The following is an 18,004-nucleotide window of genomic DNA, read 5'->3' on the forward strand; positions in this document are numbered from 1 at the left end:
TCATTCTTTTTCGTTGTCCACATCTTTCTACCATCGTTTTCTTGTTATCACCCATCTTTTTCCTCTCCTTCGTATCCCTTTTTTGTTTATTGTTTATTGTTCTGTGCTTGTTCTTTTTTTTTTTCAGAGATCTAAATTAAAGATCCAGATCTAGATCTAAAATAATTCGTTTGCAGTTGTTCTCTTTTTTTTGTGGTGTATTGGTCCTATTTATAGGTGTTTTAGATATGGTATTACAGATCTGAGATGAAGATTCAACGAGAAAAATTTTTTGTCTATGAAATTCGAAAAGCCTTTAGATCTATTTAGAAAAGAAGAAGAAAGGATATTTTTCTGTGTTACATTTTCTATGTAAAATTTAAAACAAAAGAGATTGTGATTCATCTTTGTTTCTATTTTATAAGATTATTTGTAATCAAACTCTGTGTTTCTTCTCAAATCATAATTCAACATAAAATTTATCTTATTTTCTTATTTAGTTTTAGATTTAATGTGTATTCTATAATTTATAAGTGTCTTGACTATTTCTTTAAATTAAAGTTTTTTTCCATAAAAAAAAGTTTGAAACACAATAACACAAGCGCATCACTAATTTAATTTATTTTAGTTACTTTTGGAGAGAAATTTTTTTGTATCTTTTGGACAATAACCGTAAAAACAATATCACATTGCTAAAAACAATTTTGACGAAATATAGCTGATGTGGCTGAAAATTACTCTAAAGATTTGTTCACAACTTAGATCTAATAGAAGCTTTTGTAAACCAACCAAGATCACCAATATCATGAACACATAGTTAATAAGGTAAATCTTTCCATTTGAAGTTAAAAGAGTAACTTTTTCTATTAATAACTAAAGTGCTCTAGTAGATGATGGGTACACAAATACTTTCTTTCAACATTATTGGGACATAATATTCTTAGGTACTGATGTTTATTCGGTAATTAAAAATTTTTTCTTTGGTGAAAAATTGCTAAAAAGCTTTAACTATACACAAATAAAGTTAATAGCGCTCAAGATATGATAGAAACTCCACCCATTAGTTTGAGTATAGTAACCTACAACTACAAGATAATCGCAAAGTTCATGGCTCCCAGGTTATAGAAATTCATTCACAAAATCATTAGTCTCAACCAAAGTATTTTTGTGAAAAGGTAGATTAATATTTCCTAACATTTTAATAGCCCTGGACTCATGAGTGCATGTATTATTTAAAAGAAAAAAGAAAAATAGAAATGAATAATGTGTTGAAATAGATATAAAGTTAGGTATGACTGAAATCTATGATTGCGTTGGATAAAGATTCTTAAAATTTATGATGAAGAAAATATACTTTGACTAATGTTTTTTTTTTAGAGAAAAAACAAATTTTCATTCATAAAAATAGCCAAACGACATTTATAAATAATAGAAAAAAACTTAATTTTACAACTAAAAAATAAGATAAATATCTTTTTATGTTAAAGTTAAACTATAAAATGGGAGGAGGCGCAATGTTCGATTACAAAGAATTTTAAATGATAAAAATGGAGACAAATTAAAATTTTTCTTGTTTCTAGAACTACACAGATGTGTTACAACATAGTTGGATATTTTGTCTTCTCCTCGTCAGAGTAAATCTGAACATTTTTCTGATTTGTAAACATCTTTATGGAAAAATTTTTTTTCTCTAAATTTTGTTCTCGCATATATGAAGATTTGCCACAACCAAAACACTCATAAAAAGGGACACCACAAAAAAAAGCATATTAACCACAAGAGGGTTATTGAAAACTAGATTCCTAAAAAAGAGACTGAAAACATAAACAGAGATAAAGAAAAACAAAAAAACAAAAGAAGAAAAAAGAGTAGGAAGAAAAGGATAGAACATAGGAGTAAAAATAAGAGAAGAAAGTGGATGAAAAGTGAAAATCTTTATATTGAAAATGCCCAAAGAACATGGAAGAAGGAAGAAGGGAACAAAGGGAATAAGGGAGAAGGTGAGAGATGAGAGAAATAAGGCAGAGAAGGTGGAGACTTGAGGGAGAGGAGGGAGAGTGAAGGGCCACCGCTGTCAAGGTAGGGGTGGCGGCGGCAGCCCTCTCACAGCAGCTGACTATGTGTTACCAGGAGAGAGAAGAGAGCTTTAGCCAAGAGAGTAAAGGAAGCTCTTCTAGTCAGTTGCTTTGATCGATGTTGAATAAAGGTTCTATGGAACGTATTTCTACTATTTCTTTTTCTGTGATAGTTGAAAGTCAACTATTTAATATTTTTCTAACCAAATAAGAGTATTTGTTAAGATAATCCTTTATCTTGGCAGCAAATTAAATGAAAGTTTTAATGGATAAAAAATTAATTTAAAAAAATCAGCATGCTTTTTTAACAAAAATATTCTTCACAAACATCGTACACAATTAGTGAATCTAATAAAAATTTTGTATGTTGGATCATAAGATAGATATGTAAGATTACACTAACAATTGACAATTAAAAAAATCTTTAACTTTATCTGTAATAAGGTGAATCAAAAGTTGCTAAGTTGGAAATGTAGTTTATACCCTAATGGTATATCAAATATCCTAATACAAGTAGTAAAAAATACAATCATGTATATACCATTTCATGTTTTAAACTACTACCTAATGAAATTGATAATTTACATAGGACTATGACTAAATTTTAAAAGGGTCACAGCGGTGATGAAAGAAGAATGATATGGGAGAGACGGGAAAAGACGATGAAATTAATAAATTTGTATAAAAAGAAGGTTGAATTGTATTTATAATTTTTTTTTTAAAATTTGAGATAAACACTTTAAAAACTTTTTAAATCTTAACACTATATTTGGATCAAAGAAATTTGAAAGGAAAGAAAATATAAAGAAGAAAAATAAATAAAAAAAAAAGTTTTTCTTTAATTGGATGAGAAGAGAAATTAGATGAAAAATAAAAAATGTGATGTGGAGTCCATGTCAAATTTTTCACCTCAACCATACAAAGAAAATTGATAGAGAGTTAGCAAATAAGAGTAAAATTACAGACTTACTCTTTGTGTAACATAGAAAAAGTAATAATAAATTATAATTTATATATAATATAAGTAAAAATATTAATGTAATTTTACTCTATTATAATTTTCTTTCTTCTTATTTTTCCTTTCAACTAAGTAAAAGAAATTTTTTTTTCTATTTTTTTTATTCATTTTCTTTTCATCCAAACAAAAAAAAAAAAAAAATTCACTTTTCTTTCTATTTTTTTTTTCTCATTTTTCATCTTATATCCAAACAATGTGTAATAATAGTTTGCAATGGAAAATGTTACAGCGTAAGTTCGAAAATTTTGTATAAGATTTTTTAAACTAAATATGAGATATATACTTATGTTTTAAAGCAAAATTTCCTAACGTATCTTAATAAAAAATAAAATGTACTTCCGAATTCAATATAAAAGATAAGTTATAAAAACAAATATATAAGGATGTGTTTGTTCCTAAGAATAGGATAAGACAAAACATTGAAAATAAGACATAAAAGATAGAGACACACAATTTAGTATTCTTGTATTCTATTTGATGATAAAATAGAATAAACTATAAAAATTTAATTTATTATCTTTTTTTTCATTCAAAAATTTGAGAAGAAAAATATAATAATAAAAATATAATTATAAAAAATTGACAAAAATAATAAAAAAAGAATAAAAAATAAGTTATTTCCCTTATTAATGTCTTTGTGTCCTTCTTGTTAGGATGGACACAAAATACACTAATTTAATGTCTCTAGATACAATATCTCTATTCATGTCTCATCTATCAAACATGATTTTGTGTCTCAGTGTCCCGTCTTTATAAATAAACGCAGCTTAAGAATTTAGATGTATGATGTATAGTGCTTTGGCCTAAAATATCTACTTTTAGTACTCAAGTAACTTGAGAATTTTACTATTAGAATGAGTATACATAAGATATTCTTTTCTTTTTTTTTTTGGTGACTATAAGATATTCTTTTCTTAAGTCTTCTTGGATTAAATTCTTACTTAGAGTAAATTACAACCTAACCTAAAAATCCTAGGGTGTATTCTCATTTTCTGTTTTTATTTTCAATATTTTTTATTTTCTGGATTTTGTAAAGGAAAAAAAATAAAAAAAATAAAAATCTATTTTCTGTTTTTACCTTCTATTTTCTCTTTTTTCTTTATAAAAATCTAAAAATAGAAATAGAAACAACCACCAATAGTTTTGCTACCCAATCGCATGTTGGTTTCTCGTAGTGCGTCTGGAAATTTCGAAGGCAACCACCAATCGGATCTCCATTTATACACAACCAAAGATGATATGTCACATCCTGGAGTGTGATGGAACACCATCCCATGATAGGTAAAACGTGTGCGTATTCGAATGCCATCTCTCCACAAATATGGATATCGGGGTGTTGCTGAAACAAAAGTCCCTGAGCCTTATCGCATGCTCAAATCCAGCCTCTCTAAAGTACGATAAGAGAATATTTGAAGGAGCCATGGTGTGAGAAATTTGCCTAAAATGAAGCACTCTCGGTTGCAAACATATCAAATAACTAAAGAATTCAGTTTCTTTAAAAAAAAAATAAAACTAATGCAAATAATAATAATAATAATAATAATAATAATAATAATTAAATAACATAAATTAAAACAAGTAATTTGTTTTATATTTACTAAAAATATAAAATAAAAACAAAAAATACTAAATATCTGAATCAAATATTTCAAACTCTTCGTTTAAAATAATATAAAGAAATAAATACTCTTTTGGTCCTGGTTTAGGATGAAAATTAAAATTGTCCTTAATGTTACAATTATTTTTAAAATTATCTTTTTATAAAAAATAATTTTTGGATAGATTTACTCTTTATAAAAATTAATAATTACAATTTTCTTAAAAAATGGCCATCGTCGTCGTTGTCCAGGCGTCCTTCCAACATAATCATCGCCCTTCCATCACCTTCATTCCATTATTAATACCTCAACACCAGGCGCGGCCCCAGAATTACCTCTCACCAACAGCAATAACAAAAGAAAAGTGAAAAAGGAAGAAGAAGACGCAGTGGTGGTATAGTAAAAATTGCCTGCAATTGTGGCCATGAGGAGAGAGATAGCTCAAAGAGAGATTGAGAAAGAGAAAGAGAGAAGCAAAGAACGGAGAAGTGAGTGAGGAAGAAATTGAAGAAGAGGGATGAAGAGGGCGTCGCCACCAACTGTCTCCCAGTGTCGCCCTTCTTGATGAGCTACTTCTTAAGCTTCGACATAAACAACAACTGCCCTCTCGGAGTTTGTGAGCGCTTGCGGCATCGCCAATCACCACCATCGCCTTCGTCCTCGTAATAATCAAGGAACGCATCGTCGTAATCAATCAAGGGTTCTCCATTCTCAACAATAGATTGTGATACTTTGCCTTAGGAGGCATGCATAGTAATCTATCAAGGATTCTCCACATCGAGGAGCTTATAATCATCAAGGTTGCATTTGTTTTATGGGTCTGGGCTGAGACTGAGGACTAGAACTGAGTATTGTGTTTAGTAATTAGAGACTGGAACTAAAATTTTAATTTTGGGACACAAAATTTCAGTCCCTTCAGTACCTCCAGAAATTGGAGACACATGGAACTAAAATTTTTAGGGATAAAGACTAAAATTTTTTTAAATTTTTTTTCTAAAATACTCTCATTTAACTTTTTAAATTCCAAATCTACCCCTCAATTTGTATATTTATCTTAAACCAAACATGATATTGAGACATAACTCAATCTAGTATACTTTACACTAAACACAATATAGAGATTTAATTTAGTATCTATCTTTGAGTTTCTGTCTCCAACTCTCTATCTCTCAGTCCTGGGAGAGGTCTCCCTTCCAAACGCAACCCAAAGGTTCTTTGTCGTAATCTTTTGCTTTGCGATTTCATATTTTTTATTAATTTTGCAATAGATTGTGATACTTTACTTGATACATATTCAATAATCTTCTGTATTGGTTCAAGTTTGCAGAGGCATTGAGAGGGGGGGGGTTGATCCTACTAAGGTGGATTGGTGATGCATCCGCATCTTTAGTTATTTTTCCTTTAGAATTTTATTCAATAAGCTAATGATTCTTGATAGAAAAGCAATGTTTTCATGATTTAATGTGCATTACTTTGAGTTAGTTTGAATTCATTTGTTATAGGAGAGTTTGGAGGAGAATTAGCAAAGATCAAGGAGGAAGAAGAGGTTAGGAATCATCATAAAGAAGAGACATAAGAAGGAGAATCAAATAGAGAATTCTATGGACCGAACAGAGATCTCCCTAGATAAGAAATCACCAAAGGAAGCTATGCGTGCAACATGGGAGGCCATGCGTGCAACATGAACATCAAACAGAGACCAATTGGTGCAAAGAAAAGCCATGCGTTGCACGTGGGACTCCATGCGTTGCACTTGAGGACCAAACAGAGGGCAATTGTACCAAGGGAAGCTATGCGTGCAATGTGAGACTCCATGTGTTGTACTTGGGGCATCAAACAGAGGCAAATTATGCTAAATAGAGCCATGCATGCAATGTGGATGATGGTGCATTGCACTTGGGGCATCAAATAGAGGCCAACTATGCCAAGGAAAGGCCATGTGTTGCACACATGAAGGGGTGCATTCCACGCACCAAATGGGCCACTCCCAGGGGCCTTAATTCACTCACCAAATTCTCTAATTCTTCAAACACTTAAGTGGGTAATTCAAGGCTTAACATAAGTCCATGAAGTCAAGAATTAATTGCAAATTATGGAGAAGATTAAGGGAGCTTATCTTGAAGAAAAAACTCTAAGAGAAGACTTAATTAATGAGATTTGATTTGATTTAATTTCCTTTTGGGGAATTAGTTTTGAATTCTGAATTCACTTTAGGGTTAGTATAAAAAGAAAAGGAGCCATATACATGGGTGGCTTCTTCCGGACATTTTACAATCTGAATTCTAGGTTTCTTTTTTATCATGAGCAATTAATCTCCTCTTGTTAAGGTTAAGAGCTTTGTTTATTATCATCGATTAATGTTATTACTTTTCTATTGTTGGTCTATGCATTGCTTTTTTTTAAAAATTTAGTTTTTGTTCTTCATGACAAGGGTTTCAATTTATTGGAAAATAGCTTGAATCTGAATTAAATTCTATGTGCATCTTGAAAAGGATTGTTTAATAGAATTAGGCTTGAAAACCTCTTCTAGTCTTCTCTCAATTCTAAAAGTTTTGAACTTGGCTTGATAAGTGACATTGAATCAATTGGGATTAAATCTTAAGAATTGTGTGGCTTATGAATCAGTACGTAGGCTTTATCTCTTATCATAATTGATGGATCAAGGAATTGACGATTTCTCAAGTTAAGAAAAACCGGATTGCCAAGGAATTAGGGTTTGGTTAATTAGGGTTCACCGTAAGATACATATATGCATGATCAAGATAGATAGTGAAAAATATTTTTCTTGAAGTTTTAAACATCTCTGAAACCTTAGCATTCCATTCATACTATTTTCTCAACAGTTTATAAATTGCCTTCATTTAATATCTTGTTTTTGCTATTTGATATTACTGAAACCCTAATTTGCAATTGTCTAATTAGAATAATCGATTAACTCTTGTGTGCTCAGTCCGTTAATCCTCGTTGGAACGATAACCCACTCCTGTAGTATTACTTGATACAATTCGGTACACTTGTCGAGTTATGGTTTTTGTGAAATTCAGCATCAAATTTTTGGCGCCGTTGCTGGGGATTAACCGAGATTGACATCAAACCGGTTAATGATTGCCTACATTAGACCTTTATTTTTCTGTCTTTTTAATTTTTTATCTTACTCGAAATTTTCTTCACTGTGACATTGGGAATTCTACCTTTTTTATTTGCTTTTTCTCACTTTTGCATGCAGAGAAACAAAGACAAATCCTTCAGCAATTAAGGAAGAAATCTAGAATTCAAGATGAAAAAATTCAAGAGGAACTTGAGCAAGAAAGCATGGCAAACAACAATGCCAATGCAAGGAAGACTCTTGGAGACTTTGTTACCCCCACAAGTAATATTTGTGGGAGTAGCATAGTGAAGCCCACTGTGGAGGCAAATAACTTTGAGTTGAATCTTCAACTCATCACTCTGGCACAACAAAATTGCCAATTCAGTGGGAGTCCTCAAGAAGATCCTAATTTGTTCATTTTTAAATTTCTACAAATATGTGACATAGTCAAATCCAATGGCGTCTTGGTTGAAGCTTATCATTTGATGTTGTTCCCATTCTCTGTAAGGGACCAAGCCAAGCAGTGGCTTGAAACTCAATCGAAGGAGAGCATTGCAACATGGGATGATTTGATCAATAAGTTCTTAACCAAATTCTTTCCACCACATAGGTTGGCAAAGCTGAGACATGATATCTAGACTTTCACTCAGAAAGATGGAGAATCTCTCTATGAAGCTTGGAAAAGGTACAAAGAAATGTCGAGAAAGTACCCTTAAAATATGTTTGCTGATTGGGTACAACTCTAAATCTTCTATGATGGACTCACTCCTGCTTCTAGAATTTTATTGGATTACTCAGCTGGAGGATCCATGCATATGAAGGTCACTAAAGATGCTTTGGAATTTATTGAGATTGTGGCCATAATTAATACTTGTATTCCTCTAAAAGAACCATAAAGAGAGGAGTGATGGAAATAGACACTCTGGATATTATTTTGGCATGTTCCAAAAGTAATATGTCAACAAATTTTCTCACTCACACAGCAAATGGGACACACACAAGTCTCAACAATAGCTATACAAGTGAGTTGTAACTTGTGTGGAAGAGCTCACAAGGAGGAAGAATGTGAGTTGTTCAAGGAGGAGCAAGTAAATTACATGAAAAATTTTCAAAAGCCACCATCCAGTGACCCCTTCTCAACAACTTATAATCTCAGATGGAAGAACCACCACAATTTTAGTTGGGGCAATTAAGACAAACAAATTCACTTCACCTCACCACAACAATCCTAGCCAATACAACAACAAATTCACCAAAGACTTTCTTCTCTTGAAACCAAATTCTCTGCTCTAGAAACTAATTTTTTTCCCTTAAAACCACCATTAAAAACCTATCTCAAGCCACTACCATACACTACAAGAAAAAGGCGCATTTGTAACAAAAAATATTGTTACAAAACGTCAAAATTTTGAAACAAAAGTTTTTTGTAACAAAAAGAGGGTCCATTGCAGTAAGTCCCGTTACAAAAAGTTTTTGTAACGAAAAATGAAACTGTTACAATTCAATACCATATTTTGTAACAATTTTTTCTGATACAAAAAACCAGAAACCGTTACAAAAGTGGTAACAAATTTTGATCTTGAAGGTATTTTTCGTGACAGTCAATTTTTTTCTATCAAAAAATTTTGTTACAAAATGTAACATTATTTTGTAACATTTTTTTTCTTTCGTTACGAAAGCAAATTAATTATTTTGTCACAACTTTTTTTTATTACAAATTACATGCATAATTTATTAAATTATTTTTTAAATTAACTAATATATTAACGATTTTAATAAGCAAGTTTACATGTATATAATATGCAAAAATATACATAAGTCAAACAAGATCCTTTTAGCTAAAATTGTCTTGAAACAAAATAACATTAGCTAGTGAGTACATTGATTAGTTCAATCAAAACATAAAAGTTCTAACATAAAAGTTCAACCAAAACATAAAAGTTCTAACGTAGATTAGTGTCTCTATGCATCAAAACATTCTTGAGCCCTCAAGGTAGCATATGGTCACCATTTCAGCACTCCTGTAAATAAGAAAAACCAAAACAAAAAAGTTAGAAACAAGATATAACACTAATTATAATTTTTTCACTAAGTTTTATCTAAAATGTTTAGAAAAATTTCGGCAAAACCTCCCCTAAAACTTGGATATTTCCACCGTCCACGGTTCCAACAAACACAACCAATTCACAACTTATGTCTCAGCCATACCCAACCAAATTTATCAAACCAAATAATAGGACATTTGTCATTTTTCAACCATGACACAAGTAAAATGTGATAAATAGATCCATATACAAATTAAAATATACTAATATAAAATGGGAATCATCTACGAAAATGTATTAAAACCATAAGCAACTTTAGGAGTACCTTTAAGGTCTAGTTTGTTTCATTGTCAAAGCGCGCTATGAGAGAGTTCACAACAGCTTGTTGAGCTTCCAATTGAGCTTTCACTCGAGCTTATTCTTCCTTTTGGCGTGTTTGTTGCTTTTTAAGTTTTTCTTTGAGCACATCTATTTTCTTTGTTAGCTCCTCACAATCTTGCATTGCCTCTTGAAGTTGTACTTAAATCCTTAACTTAGATTTCTAAGCCTTTATGCCATAACCTAGCATCACAGTGACTATCACTTTCAAAGGGCTCTATGTAAACTAAATTCTAAAGCGGTTCTCTATAACTCCACAATACAAACTATCCTAATTCAATGCATTGTAAAAAACACAAAATCAATAACAAAATTGAATTAATATTTCTATGTTAATAATGATGATGTAGTTACCTAAAAACACAAAAATTTAAGAAAACAAAAAGTATCAAAATCACCAAAAAAATGCAAAAAATAGAATCAAAATAATAAGGCACTAGAGTAAAATAATCAGGCACCATAGAATTGTCAACTTTCTGATAAAACATAATTGAAACAACAGAAATTGAAAATGCCATCAGGCTCCAAAAATTGACTACCGGTAGTAAATGCTCCGAGTGGTTCCAGAACCTTTTTCTGATTAATTATCAAAACGAAACATCAAATATTAAGTTTGGAGAAAGAGTCAAATGCACATTGCACTTCAGCATTAGGCCCATTGCCTGCATCAACAACTATATGGAAACCACCCAATGGCTTCTCTATCAGTAGACAATGCAATATAAAAGATTAGCAAATAGGATCAGAACATTAAAAAAAACGACAGAGGAAAAACTGTAAATGCTACAATAAAAATAATAACACATAATGTATCCCAATTAGAACTCCATTATTAACCACTCCATTTACCAAACAACTATTTATTATCATACCAATATCAAGACATACCTATGCTTCCCGCTGCTTTGCGAACTGCCTTTACTAGGTCAGATGTATATACATTCATGTAATCAACTTGCTTAATAGATGATGAAGCCTTTCTCTCAGAATTTGCTAAACTTTCAGCTGTAAATTGATTGTATATATCAGCAGCTCGCTCTAATACGTCTTTGATATCAGTCTTTCCAAGTCCACCAGCATTTGTGAAAAATTTGAATCCATTCCGGTTGAAGGGCAGATGACTCGCTGTTCACATATAGAGATGTTTCATAAACAATTGGTGAGTTAAACATTCAAAATTTCATTTTATCCATGAGAAATTATTTTTCAATTACCAAAACCAAACTAAACTAACATAAAAGTGTCTGTCAAAACCCATGGATGTTAATTATTAACAAACAGGAAATAGTAAAAACAATTCATGACCACCAATACAATAACAAGCTAGTAAGGAAAACCACTCAGTCTAGCAGCTAAGGGTTAAGGCATAAATAGTAGTTCCTTGACATAGTATATCAGGTTTCATGGCTAACTGATTTTGTTTGAACCCTCCTTTTAACATTCTCCAAGATTCATTATAGTTTCACAAGAAGAAGCATGTGCAATACCAATCTCTACAGATAACTCAAAAGGGCTTTTGCATTGAAGAGCATGTTACAAACAAAATCTAAAGCTTTCAAACAACTATGATGTCTTACAGTTAGAATAGTGACATTCAGCTACAACCTCATCATGTACCTATTATCATAATGGATCCATCAACAGGACACAAGAATGCTTCATCCTTTGTGAGTGTGCTATTGAACATGGCTGGTGTTGATGCTAATCTGAAAAGAGCAAACAATGGTATTAACTGACTAGGCCATTAGAATGGTCTTATCCATGGTGAAAACTACTAAATTAGGCAAACAAAAGAAAGACAACCAATTAGTATCATGTCTGACCCAATGAACAAATAAGGAGAAAAAAAACACACACACACACACTCACTCATTTGCAGACATTGCTGCTGGGAACCTAGGACAATGTGGAACTACAAAAAGGAAACACGGTTCAAGGCGCGGGCAACTCATTGTAAAAAGAAGAATGACAGAAGTGGAGCGGCGGCTCCGATGGCGACCTCCGGCAGCGGCGACGGAGACAGCTTCACAGTCGGCGACGTGGTGTGGCGATGGGCGGACTCGCGGCGACAGATCTGACGCGCATCTCCTCTCTCCGTGGCTGAGCTCCCTCGCGGTTCTGTTTCCTCCCTCGTGCGTCCTTCTCTTGTGACGAAACAGTGGCGGCGACGGCATGGAGCACGGCGCGGCGGTGGTGACGAGGCGTGGTGAAAACCGGCGACGACAGTAACGACGCGGCTGGCAGCGATGGCTTCACGGACTGCGATGGCTTCATGGACGGCGACGTGGCTGACGGCGCGACTCCCTCTCCTCACGGTTCTGACGGTGGCAGCAGCGCGACCCTCTCTCATCGTCGGATCTCCTTTCTTCTCTCTTCCCCTTTCTCCCTCTTCGTGCTTCCCCTCTTCCCCTTTCTTTCTTTTATTTCTTTTCTAATTGCTGTTAGGTTTCTTTTTGTGTGTATTGAGTGTGAGTGTGTGACCGTGGGTGAGTGAGTGAGGGGTGTGGCCGCTGTGTGGCTGCTGTTTGTGTGTTAGAGGGTTAGGGTAGAAAATTAGGTTTAAGTAGGATTGGGATTAAGTTAGGGTTTAGTGTTTTGGGAGTGCAAATTAAAGTTTTGTTTAGAGTAAAATTATTAATAAAATAATAAAATAAAGTAATAATTTAAAACTAAATTAAATATAAAGTAATTATCTTTGAAATGCCGTTTAATTACTAACTTAAAATCTATCTTCGAATAAATACTAATTTAATAAAAAATTTTAATAATTAAATTAATTCTCTTTTATTTATAAAATAAGGTTAAAAATTTAAATATTTAAAAGTAAGATATATAAAATATTTATTATTTATTTATTTATTTATTTTTTTTTATAAAAAATTATATAAACAAATTTTTTTAGCGTGTTTAACATTTTGAAAAAAAAATTGTTATAAAATATATTTACATTTTGTGATAAACAAATAACTTATTACAAATAATGTTGATTTGTGACAAATTAATTTTTTGTTACAAAACAATTAGAGTTTTTGAAACAAAAAGATATTTTGTTACAAAATATTACAAATTTTTGCAACTTCTTTGTTTTTTGTTACAAAATATTATAATATTTCGTAACAAAACAAAGGTTCGTTACAAAAACTAACATAATTTGTAACAACAAAAGTTAGATTGTTACAAAATATTAGCATGTTTTGTAACAACTTGTAATGTTATTACAAAAAATTATTCTTTTGTAACAATTACTAATTATTATTACAAAAAATAATTTTTTTGTAACAATTTTAAATTTGATACAAAATTTTTGTTACAAATGTTCCATTTTCTTGTAGTGATAATAGCCCAATCTACCTCCACATTCATGCAACAAACTCAAATTTTTATGGATGAGACAAGAGCCAACTTTTAAAATCAAGGTACATCCATTCGAAATTTGGAAGTACCAATAGGACAAATTGGCAAGCAACTCATAGAGAGGCCATCCAATATTTTTTCAAGTGACACAATTTTCAAGCCAAAAGAAGAATGCAAGGCCATTAGCTTAAGGAGTAGAAGGGTGATTAGCAAAGAGAATGAAGACCAAACAGTGACATCCAATAAAAGGAAACACGTGGAAGAAGAGAAGCAATAAAAGGAGGGAATTGTTCATGCACCAACAATTGAAGCTCCAAAGAAAAAGGAAACAGTGACTCCTTATCAACCAAAATTTTCTAGCCTCAAAGGTTCAAGGGGGAGAACCAAGAGAAGCGAAGCTTCACATTCTTGGAGGTGTTCAAGAAGCTACACATCAAGATTTTATTCATAGAAGTTTTGGAATAAATGCCTCTTTATGCTAAATTTATGAAGGAGTTGCTATCCAAAAAAAGGACTTTAAAGGGGGATGAAATAGTGGTAATGACCAAGAAATTTAGTGCAATATTTCAAAAGAATTTGCCAAGAAAAATGAAGGATACAAGGAGCTTCTAAATTCCATGCACCATTGAAAACATATTCTTTGAAAAAACCTTGTATAACTTGAGAGCAAGTATCAATTTGATGTCTCTCTCGTGATAAAGAAGCTACAAATTCAAGAGATGAAGCCTACAAGAATAGTTCTATAAATGGCAGACAAGTCAATAAAGCATGCACATGGGGTAATTGAGAATGTCTTGATTAAGGTGGAAAAATTTTTCTTCCTAGAAGATTTTGTTATTCTTGACATGAAGGAAGATGAGAATGCCTCCATCATTTTAGGAAGACCTTTTCTAGCTACTTTAGAGTCTTGATTATTGTTAAAAAGGGTGAATTAATGTTCAGGGTGCATGATGAGCACTTAGTTTTTCATATTTTCAAAACCATGTACCATTCAAGTGAGAAAGAAAATTGTATGAAGGTTGAATCAATTGATCCAAGCCTCCAAGAACCCCCTGATGAAGCTAACAAGAATTTACAACTCAAGCCTCCCTTGTGAAAATTAACTAAAAACTCCCTGACATCAAACCTAAGTTTGGTGTTCGAAGTGCATTATCACATGAAGAAAAGAAGGTGCTCAGGGGATGGAGAAACAAGAAGATCCCTACAAGTGACTTCTCACCTGGACAACAAGTGATACAATTGCCTTTTCCACCATGGATATGGCCAGACAAGTCCAACAAATAGTATGAACTTTACACAGTAAACAAGATCTTCTCTTTGGAACACATCGAACTCATAGATGAAGACAATGGGAGAAAATTCACAGTGAGAGGAGAGGTATTGGAGTACTATGATCCACTGTTGGGAATAAGTAGTATAACCACAATTCAATCAATCATGTGTCAAATAATTTGTTATTGTTATTATATTAAAATGTTAATATAATAACGTCCTTGATTAAATTTAGAGATTTATCATTGTGATAGTGATCATAATATTGAGAGATAAATCTTTTATAATTTAATCTAAATTGTTCTTGGTCATAGGATTATTAAAAAAGACATTAATAATCCGGAAAGATCAATATATATATAATGGTCTTCATTGGATGAAGATTAATAGATCTCATTTATTAAATTATATATATATATATATATATATATATATATATATATATATATATATATATATATATATATATATATATATATATATGGTGCATATAGAGATATGACCATTGAACTGACTCACTATGAGAATTCCTAATGGTTATAATTACCGCATATTTGTCAATAGGATATTCTCAAGATGAACATGGTAATAGAGTTTCCTTTGACCTGCGACTATCATAGTAATTAACAATGTATTTATTATACTTTGATTCCGGACACCTAATACCCTAGGGTGCTAGTTGAATGGATATTGGGTATGATTTAAATACTTGTAGAATTAATGATTAGTCAACAAGGAATCCGTCAACTCTCGGTAAAGAGTTTGAGCTCTATGATTATAATGACTGAGATGAATAAAACCAATTGTTGGGAATAAGTAGTATAACCACAATTTAATCAAGGACGTTATTATATTAACATTTTAATATAATAACAATAACAAATTATTTGACACATGATTGATTGAATTGTGGTTATACTACTTATTCCCAACATCCACCTCCAACTTAGCAAGACTCAACCGTCAAGCTAGTGACGTTAAAGAAGCACTTGTTGGGAGGAAACCCAACCGTTGGTAACCTTTTATTTTGTCTTTAATTTCAGTTTGTTTTTAATTTTGTTTGTTTAATTTGAATAAGCTTTTGCATCACTTAATTGCTTTTACTAGATAATCATGATTATTCATATTTCTATCACCATTGTTTTTTTTTTTTTGCTTGAGGACAAACAACCATTCTAAATTTGGCGTTGGAAGCTATGCTCTACATAACCTAGAAGATGATGAAGAGGGAAGTAACTCTATCTTTGAGTTCTTATTTCTTATATCTTGCATCTGTTTTTGTTATTAGCTAATAATCATGATTCATTCATAGTTCATACCACCTTACTTTTGAAATTTCTTGCACCAAATATCTTTAAGCATGCAACAAAGAGTTCTTGAATAGAAAAAGTTGAAGAAAAAAAGTGGAGGTTCTGATAATATGATTATATCATGAGGTTATATGTTTGTGAAAGCTTGCATAGGAAGCTCTAAGACATGGAATGAAATTTAAAAAAGTATTATGGAGGATCTCAAAAATTAATAAAACCAAAAAGCAGTAAGAAAAGCAAAGAGTAAGGCTCAAGGCTTTGAGCACCAATGACTAGAAAGATTAAAAAGAACCAAATTTCCTAGTTAAGTGCTTGTGGTGTGACTGTGTCGAGAAAATCTTGAGACAGAACATTTAGAGTTAAAGCCAAGTGCAAATAACCCCATAAAAGAGAAGCCAAAAGCTCTAAGCACCACTGACTGGAAAAAATAAAAAGAAGCACAAACTCAAAGAGTTTCCCAGTCAAGTGCTTGTGGTATTTCTGTGTCGAGCAAACTTTGAGACAAAATATTTCGAGTCATAACTAGGCACAAGGTGCAAAGCACCCAATAAGAGAAAAGGGGAAGCTATCTTCAAGGTGAAAATCTATGAAAAGACCTCCATAATATCATTCGAATAGAATTTCTAAATTCTAAGACTTTCAATTGTAAGCCTAGCAAGCACTGGAATTCATACATGATCACACATTTTGGAGTTCACCCCACTATCACTTGATCACTTCACTCACTGAAATATCAAGCAATTCTTCAACCCACTCAAATTTAGAAGACTCCTTTATGCAAAAGTTTTTTCTTGTTTGGGGACAAGTAAGATCTTAAGTTTGGTGTTGTGATGCATCAGCATCTTTAGTACTTTTTTCTTTAGAATTTTATCCAATAAGCTAATGATTCTTGTTAGAAAAGTAATGATTTCATGATTTAATGAGCATTACTTTGAGTAAGTTTGAATTTATTTGTTATAGGAGAATTTGGAGGAAAATTAGCAAAGATCAAGGAGGAAGAATATGTTAGGAATCATCATAAAGAAGAGACATAAGAAGGAGAATCAAATAAAGAATTCTATGGACCAAACAGAGAGCTCCATTGATAAGAAATCACCAAATGAGCTATGCATGCAATGTGAAGATCAAACAGAGACCAATTGGTGCAAAGAAAAGCCATGCGTTGCACGTGGGACTCCATGCATTACACTTGAAGACCAAACAGAGGGAAATTGCACCAAGGGAAGCTATGCGTGCAATGTAGGACTCCATGTGTTGCACTTGGGGCATCAAAGAGAGGCCAATTATGCTAAATAGAGCCATGCGTGCAACATGGAGGATGGTGCATTGCACTTGGGACATTAAATAGAAGCCAACTATGCCAAAGAAAGGCCATGCATTGCACGCATGAAGGGGTGCGTGGGGTCACTCCCAAAGGCCTTAATTCACTCACCAAATTCTCTAATTCTTCAAATACTTAAGCGGGTAATTTAAAGCTTAACATAAACTCATGAAGTCAAGCATTATGTGCCAATTGTGGAGAAGATTAAGGGAGCTTATCTTAAAGGAAAAACTCTAAGAGAAAACTTAATGAGATTTGATTTGATTTAGTTTCCTTTTAGGAAACTAGTTTTGAATTATGAATTTGTTTTAAATTCTATGTGTATCTTGGAAAGGATTATTTAATAGAATTAGACTTGAAAATCTCTTCTCTCAATTTTGAAAGTTTTGAACTTGGCTTGACAAGTGACATTGAATCAATTGGGTTTAAATCTTAAGAATTATGTGGCTTATGAATCAGTACGTAGGCTTTATGTCTTATCATAATTGATTGATCAAGGAATTGACGATTTGTTAAGTTAAGGAAAACCGGATTCACCGTAAAATACATCTATGCATGATCAAGAT

The 18,004-nt window shown here is 32.2% G+C and overlaps 1 protein-coding gene and 1 non-coding gene across 4 annotated transcripts; both read right to left on the reverse strand.

Annotated features, from left to right (window-relative positions):
• Positions 1–8,375: 8,375 nt before the first annotated feature.
• LOC112767736 (small nucleolar RNA R71) lies at positions 8,376–8,483 on the reverse strand. Its single transcript, XR_003185177.1, has one exon. It is a non-coding gene; the product is annotated as a small nucleolar RNA R71 (small nucleolar RNA).
• Positions 8,484–9,534: 1,051 nt separating this feature from the next.
• On the reverse strand, positions 9,535–12,742 carry LOC140180934 (uncharacterized). Of its 3 annotated transcripts, none has more exons than XR_011875120.1 (5): positions 12,051–12,742; positions 11,799–11,887; positions 11,070–11,306; positions 10,129–10,364; positions 9,535–9,779 (listed from the first exon to the last, which is right to left on the reverse strand). XR_011875120.1 is itself a non-coding variant. In XM_072222694.1 (4 exons), the coding sequence occupies exons 1-4, from the start codon at positions 12,353–12,355 to the stop codon at positions 10,782–10,784; spliced, it is 732 nt and encodes a 243-aa protein (XP_072078795.1). In that variant the 5' UTR covers positions 12,356–12,710; the 3' UTR covers positions 10,685–10,781. The 3 variants fall into 3 exon arrangements, 1 of the variants encoding a protein (XP_072078795.1); XR_011875121.1 differs by having other exon boundaries at positions 11,054–11,306; positions 12,051–12,710; XM_072222694.1 differs by lacking the exons at positions 9,535–9,779; positions 10,129–10,364 and adding an exon at positions 10,685–10,882 and having other exon boundaries at positions 12,051–12,710.
• Positions 12,743–18,004: the final 5,262 nt, after the last annotated feature.

Source organism: Arachis hypogaea, chromosome 17 (assembly GCF_003086295.3).
Source record: "Arachis hypogaea cultivar Tifrunner chromosome 17, arahy.Tifrunner.gnm2.J5K5, whole genome shotgun sequence".
Taxonomy (NCBI): Eukaryota; Viridiplantae; Streptophyta; class Magnoliopsida; order Fabales; family Fabaceae; genus Arachis; species Arachis hypogaea.

What these genes read in the sequence shown, in the direction of transcription:
- LOC140180934 (XM_072222694.1), bottom strand. Translation starts at nt 12,355, where the DNA reads ATGCCGTCGCCGCCACTGTTTCGTCACAAGAGAAGGACGCACGAGGGA. An exon ending in GCAGCAATGTCTGCAAATGA is followed by an intron (nt 11,888 to 12,050) that starts GTGAGTGTGTGT and finishes TGCTCTTTTCAG; the next exon opens with ATTAGCATCAACACCAGCCA. An exon ending in CAAAGCAGCGGGAAGCATAG is followed by an intron (nt 10,883 to 11,069) that starts GTATGTCTTGAT and finishes GTCTACTGATAG; the next exon opens with AGAAGCCATTGGGTGGTTTC.